The 7,404-nt window shown below is 39.2% G+C and overlaps 1 protein-coding gene across 1 annotated transcript in view; it reads right to left on the reverse strand.

Moving 5' to 3' along the window:
* Window positions 1–680: 680 nt before the first annotated feature.
* LOC118342469 (ankyrin repeat and MYND domain-containing protein 2-like) overlaps window positions 681–7,404 on the reverse strand; it is an 8,256-nt gene continuing 1,532 nt past the window's right edge. Inside the window, exons 2-9 of the mRNA XM_035681022.1 lie at window positions 6,333–6,397; window positions 3,992–4,130; window positions 3,722–3,820; window positions 3,477–3,637; window positions 2,520–2,734; window positions 1,247–1,382; window positions 946–1,074; window positions 681–836 (exon numbers count right to left, since the gene is read on the reverse strand). Coding sequence (XP_035536915.1) covers window positions 681–836; window positions 946–1,074; window positions 1,247–1,382; window positions 2,520–2,734; window positions 3,477–3,637; window positions 3,722–3,820; window positions 3,992–4,130; window positions 6,333–6,397 — 1,100 coding nt within the window. The remainder of the gene's footprint in view (window positions 837–945; window positions 1,075–1,246; window positions 1,383–2,519; window positions 2,735–3,476; window positions 3,638–3,721; window positions 3,821–3,991; window positions 4,131–6,332; window positions 6,398–7,404) is intronic.

A 7,404-nucleotide genomic window follows, 5' to 3' on the forward strand; every position in this document is an offset into this window, starting at 1 on the left:
AATCTGGTTCTTCTGGCTCCTCCTAGTTCTCCTAATGGCATTTGCAAGAATCCACCGGGCCTGAATGAAAACAACCAATCAGAGCCAGAAAGATATGATCACTCTTTGGGTTGGCAGCTTGAAGATCAATCACCTATCTTTCCTGGAGCACTAGGAGGAGCCAGAGGAACCTTTTCACAGAGTATCTGTCTCACATACTACTGTCATGGTATAGTGAAAATTTCAGCAATAATGACTAAAAGTTATTTTCATACAATTTACCTGTAAAACAAGATATGGCCTAATAATATAAAACACATCCATCTACTTTTGCAGTGGTGCCATCAGTTGGTGAAATACAAGATTGAACTATAAATGAGTTCAGCAGGATTACCAACCAGGAAGGCCCCAACAACCTTTTCTACATTTTCTAACATGTAATATTTAACTGATCAAATTACTTTACTCCCTCTGGAGACACTAAAGGTTTTCTACAACTTCATCCACATGTGGAGTAGTACACCTTGATGTGTAATTGGTGGAGTTCCCCTTTAAACAAAATATAAGTCTGCCATGTGCTTGACAGGCAACAGGATCCATAATGACAATGCAGGGAGAATGGGAGGAAGGGGGTAACCCACAGACATCTAAAAACAATATGCCTGCTGGACATACTCTGTGATCCACAGGTGTGCGGTACATCAACTGTAGAGCACAGATAAAAGATGAGCACCTTTCAGTTCTTTCAACCTTGGAGTGTCTTTCTCCAGATCAGCATCCTGTTCCTGCATAGACATGCACATCCTTTTATGAGTGAACCAGTGGAGCTTTTGGCATGTCAAGCTGCAGTAAGTCACCTTAAAGATAAATAAAAGAGAACATGACCTGGAGGTAGTTCAACGTGAAGATTTGATGACATGATTGAACCATATTACAGAAGGTGGCTGTTAACAGACTTTGACCTACTGCTTTACAGAGGGAGCACCTCTTGTCTGCTCCCTTCTCCCCACATGTAGCACAGTAGTCAGCATCTACAAACGCCATCTGACCAGTCAGGGCCTGGGTCAACACAGAGAACGCTGTTGGGTCGTTGCCCTGAAAACGAGATGCAACAGTGTGTTAAGGTCATATCAACAGCAGTGATTAAAAACCTATAACATCCTCTATAATCAGCTACTACTACTACCAACTGTTGTAATATCCTCTTTAAAAACAAAGGCCAAAATTATATTTTATATACTAAACTTCAATTCTCTGCTTCACTTACAATCTCTACTGGTGCAATGCTCCTCACCAGCTGCTGAAGCAGTGTGGCCTCACAATAAGGAAACTTCCTGATGCAGTCACGAATGAACTTCTCCTGGTACTGTGGGAAGCCATCACTGTCTCTGCCCTTCAACAGGCTGGGCCCCAGCATCGTCACGACAGGTCACGGACAACAGAAAAAACACAACATTTATTATGAATATTATTCATAAAAGCCCAAGATGGTAACCCTATCATAACAGGAAAGACAGGATGAGCCTTGATTTTAAAAATAAAAGCCCATAACGGCCACTGCATGTTAACAAGATACTCAGGATGAGGCTATTTTTTTCCAAAATAAAATTCCCTAAATATTAATAGTATCTTAACAAGAAAAAGACTGGATTGCTTTATATTTGATAGTTATGGCTGCAGAGTGACAGGAAAGGGCAGAGAGAGGGGATGACAAACAGCAAAGGGCCACAGGTCAGAGTCGAACCGATGGCTGCTGCAGCAAGGACTCCGCCATGGTACATTCTTACATGGGACGCCATTTCTACCAGGTCAGCTTGATGTGTAAAATTGCTGGAGCGCCCCAATAGAATCAAGCCTACAGACTTTGTTGTCAGTACACAGCATTTGTATAGATGGAAATTAGTGAGCACCTGCACTGGGTTGGACCAGCTATGTGTAAGTTCTTTCCTCAGATAAGGTGTAAAGTCGACACTAGTTACTCTACCACGATTACTACCATCATCATGGTTACCATGCGCATTAGCGTTCTGGCATGCATGAGATACTTGGCATTGTAGCACATCATAGTAGGTTTGATATTGAAATATATCAATAAATTAGGTCTCTACTCGATTACTGTGTAACAAAATGGCTACAATTAATGAAAAAATTATGTTGTGAGGCAGCTGCTGTTTTACCATCAGTGAGTCTAATTCTGTGACATTTTATGATTTACACTACCATAGGGGCATGTGTAACAATTTAGTTGTTACTTAGTACTTAGTTAAGTTGTAACCTATCTCAGTGGCACAACTACTTTGTACAGCTGGTGGAACAGGCTGAACGGGAAAAACTTGGGGTTCAGTGTCATGCTCAAGGACACTTTGAGACATGGAAAGGGGTAGCTGAGGAACATAAATAGGTCTATATTTTCCCTATATTTATAAATATTTGGATGAGACACAATGCTATAATTCTAACTCTACAATCCCTAATAACCAACTATAAAATGAGTGCTGGGAGTGATCAGTGATGAGACTTATTCCTCTCAGAAGCCTCACCTCTTGACAAGTGCGTCCAGCTTGTCGTCTCGTTTTTGTAGGAAGGCCAAGCATTTCTGCAGCACACAGCTGATGTAGTGCATCTTCATGGCCAGAACCTCGTTCATGTCTTGTTGCTTCACACATTGCTCACACAGCAAGTCCATCACCTGGTAACACTTCTCCAGGGCCGCCACATCCACCATCACAGGGTTCTCCTTCACCAGCATGACTATCTGACAGATGGGAGAGTTGGTTAGACAAACACTTTTGGGCAGAGCTGTTCTGAGGTCAGATATACTGCAATTGATTGAGACAGAGAGGAGAGAGTATGTACGTATGTATGTAAGTAAGTTATTCCATATCACACTTTGTTATTTATAGCTTAAGTGCTGTTAACACTGCATTGCTCACACTGAGGCCGACAGTGAAACAAACCAGACACTAATCCGTCGCCATTTGGAAAATAGCCCAGTAGATGTCAAATAAAAGATTGCCAAGAGCCTCATCAGTTTCCTCTGTCAGTGCTTTTTTTTGTGTAATGGGTGTGGCTGTGGCTCAGGAGTAGAACAGGACCTCTACTAATCAGAAGGGTGGCAGTTTGATCCCTGGCTCCTCTTGCTGCATGTTCAAGTGTCCTTGAGCAAGATACTGAACCCTAATTCCTCCCAGCGCTGTGCCATTGGCGTATGAATGCTCTGTTGCCAAGTGCTTGCTCATGGTGGGAACTGTTGGGTCTCTGTAAATAACTGTACGTATGGTGTAGATCTGCTCTATTTGAAAAGTGTCCTGAGATAACTTTTGTTATGAACTGCCAGTATATATATAAAATGGAATAGAATTGAATTGAATTATAGTTCCATGGTGTACAGTACAGTCAGAACAGAATAAAAATAAAATTGTAAATATATTTCTAAAATCACATGCTTGTGAACCTGTGAGTAGGTGGGCATGTTTCAGCTCAGTGGCAGGCCTCACCTTGACCGGGTTAAGGTTGGTGGTCATGATGATCTTGTGCAGGGGTCCTGCTAGCCTGGGTGGCAACCTGGGCTCCCTCTCCAGCCCCTGTGGTCTGGTGTAGTACTCAAGCCTCGCCCGTGAGAAGAAGTTATTGATCACTGTTACACAGTCATGCTGACCTGGAGGGAGTAGGCACAGGTTGAGATGTAAGCCCTCTCACAGTCACCAGTTAACTTGTACTACAGTCTTACTGCCTGTCTCACCTACAAACGCTGCCATCTGAGCAGCAGTGCGACCTACAGAGTTAACCAGATCTGTCTCTGCTCCTGCGTCCAGCATCATGGAAGTGATGTCTGTCTTTCCTGGAGGAGGAGGTTTGATATTTAGAGATAATCTACACTGCATAAACAAATAGTTTATCTAAACTAGAGGGTTAGTGTTAGTCCAGCTAAACTCATAAAGTTAAATTCATAAAAACGTCAAGTGAGTCTTACAGTCTATGCTGCAAAATTGAGAGTTATCAATAGTTATACCTGACAGGCCAGCAAACATGAGAGCAGTGTATCCGTATTCATGCTGGTTGCAGTTGACATCGGCCCCATGCTGAAGCAGCAGACGACACATATCTGCCTTGCCCTTATAGGCTGCATGCATCAGTGGAGTCATGCCATACTTCAGAAACAACGGAGAGAGACACTGTTACAGGAGGTAACTAGAGTAAGCCAGGTATTTAATCAAAGAAGCATTAACTGATTTGTTTGACCACTTGCAGGTTGGGCAGTGAGATGAAAACACGACAATAACATGTTATTATCACCTTATAAAGTTGATATGGCTAACGTGGTATTTACATATCCAGCAAACACAGAGCAACATCATTAATTTGGAGTGGTGTTTATCTCCCCTTGGTGAATAGTCACTTTAAGTTACATTTCAGTTTTGTCGTTACTCTCAACTAACTCCAGACAAAAAAAACAAGCTACTAGCGAATTTGTTCTGACTGGAACAATTTGCCTTTGATTTTTTCTGAATTATGGAAAAAAAAAATGCTACTATTTATCCAAAATGCCTAAAAACAATTTAACATGCATCACTTTTGTTTTAGAAAAGCTGCAGCAAAATCTGGCATTATGGGCCTTAACAATCCCAAAAAGCCAGCGCAATCCTGAAAAGGGACTTAATAAGTTTCTGTGGATATTTCACCATGAGCAACACCTATACCATCACACATGATCCATTGTTAGTATAAAAAATAATTTCAATGAATCATCAATGAAGCTTTAAAATCTTACTTATACCTCAAGAAATGTGCACACGTGTCATGAGCATGTTATTGTAAAATATATCACAAGCAAAAGTTCTCATTATGCCCAGTGGCTCCTGTCCAAGTTATATTATTTGATTATCATCACTGATTCATTAACATGCAACGAGAATTGTCTAGTTAGCTAGGTAGCTGGTCATAGAAGTTCATTTTAGCTACTTTATATACTGTTGGTAGTTTAACCTGTAACAATGTATCATATTTTATGAACTGATCTTGTGATTTGTGTTAAATCTTATTTTAAAAAGAACCTTTAACTGTCAAATAGTATTTTTCTTTGAAGTATACTGGAGTAGAGGTATAAATTAGCTTTAAATTATCAGATTAAGTGAAATACATACTGGGGAAGTTGCTTTGCAAGCTACCAATTACTTCAAACTAGAAGAAGTTGAACTACAGCAAAGCTAGAGGGAAATCTACTTTGGTTAACTAAAGCTACTTAGGCTACATTCACACTGCAAGCCTTAGGGCTCAAAAACAAATGCATTATTGTTATATGATGCCGTATGAGGAAAGTCGATCTAGAGTGACATAAAAGTCACATGAATTCTGATGCAGCTGTTCACACTGAGTTTGCAGTGCCAAAAAAACTGACTTGATCTAATTTAGTTTTTCTCTGTGCAAAATCTGGTTCAAATTTGACTTGAAATCCTTTATTTGACTGTATTTGAAGAATATTGGGCAACAGCAGTGACTCTAATGACATAATCCTGCACACACAAGCACATTTTAGATTTAATTTTAAATGTATGAATTCCCTGTGTATACCTTACATCACACACAGACAAGACTCCTCTAACATGTCTTGTAATATGTCCGTGTTGTGGGTAAAGGTTACTGCGTGGGCAGAAGCTCTGTCACCACACCTGATTCTGACAGATGGCCGTGTGAAGGAGTCTGTGAGCTACATGTAGTGGCGCGATGCTATTATCAAACACCCTTTGAGGGCTGCGTCTGCCTCTCAATAGTCATTTCCATATGTCTCCACCACAAAGGATAACATATGTTACAGTGACATAACATTGCATGCATTATGGGTGGAGGAAGTGGCGAGTTGGGGGAGCAAAGCCAACATTTTGTAAAACACTTTTGCAACATGAACCTCCTGTGATCTGCTTCTGAGCTTCAAAAAATTATTTTCATAATTTCCATACAGGAAATTTTGCTCTTGAACACCACATACAAATGTAAATTTATAGATTTACAGTACACTTGCTGGGAGTGATTCTGGGATGTGAAATAGGGTCACAGTTAAGAAAATCTTTGGAAATCAGTATGGTTAGAAATAAGCTCTACTGACTCTACCAAAAATGGTAGGGACTGTTCCTTTAAATGTCAGTCTGTTTGAGTATATACAAATCTTTTACCTAAATACATCAATAAGTTTAGCCTCAAAGTTCATTCTTGACCTTGGAAACAGTATAATAGAAATATTAACATAGGGTACAATTACTTGCTTTTTTAATTTGAAAGGTTTGCAAACATAAATTACTGTTCATAAAATACTACAACTGCTAACATTAAAGCCATTTTTTCTTCTATTTCCATACCTCATCCAAACAGTTGACTCGTACTTCGTTGCTAGCAAGCAGCTGGGCAGCCTCCTGTACATCACCTGCAGACCAAAAGCATCACTGAATATGTAACTGATGGTTTGAGGGTTAAATACAGTAAGAAATAATAGAGGATTGAAACCACAATGTAATGATTTTTTAATTCAAGCCCTAGCCTGAGTTGTGAAATGAAAGATGCTCTGTAATCTCGTATTAATTATAGAAAAACAAAGTATTTCTGTGCACAAAAATCACAATTTAAATGTAAGGAACTCTTCATATAAGTTGAATTGCATGATGCATTTAGACAAATTTCACATTTGATGTGCTGTGAAATGTATTATAGATTCTATAGGTCAGTGGTTCTCAACCTTTTTGGTGTCTGTAAATTGATTTATTTATTTAATTTAGTGGAATCAGCTAAACCTTTGTCATTAACTTAACATAAATGTGTGTTTTATTTTTTCAAGCTGAACTTAATATTTCTAGTTTTTTACTTCCAGACCACTTCAGAACTTACAAAAATGAATTCTTCTAACTTGAAGTCTTTTAACTTAAAATGATGAGTTGAATGACTGTACTGTACTGAGTTGATTGTACTGAGTTCAATAAATTCATTAAATTAAGTTTCTAAATAAACACAATCTGCATATTAGCAGACGTCTCAACATGAATTGTTTGAGAGTTAAAACTCTCCTGAGGTTCTTCTTTTTTATAGAAGAAAGCATATATGATGGAAACTTGACGTTTGTATCTAAGACATTTAAAAATAAGTCATGGTTGTTTATTTTCACAGTAATAAAAACATTGTGACCAATTGTCGAGGCGGACGACCACCCAACTAGAGCCGAAGGGTCTTTCCTAGGTTTCTGCCTCTTAACAGGCAGTTTGGCGCTATACAAACAAATTTGAAATAAAATTGAATTGAATTCAGTACCTGCCCCCTTACACTTCATCGTGTAAGGGGAGCAGTTTCATACATTGTCAACGCTGGACCAAAGCTCCAAGTTCTGTGTCAAGTGAAGAACTGATTCATCAAAAATGTGAAAGCAAATCAAATTTGTTGTAA

Source organism: Morone saxatilis, unplaced genomic scaffold, assembly GCF_004916995.1.
Source record: "Morone saxatilis isolate NCDOM2014 unplaced genomic scaffold, NCSU_SB_2.0 Contig9, whole genome shotgun sequence".
Lineage (NCBI taxonomy): Eukaryota > Metazoa > Chordata > Actinopteri > Moronidae > Morone > Morone saxatilis.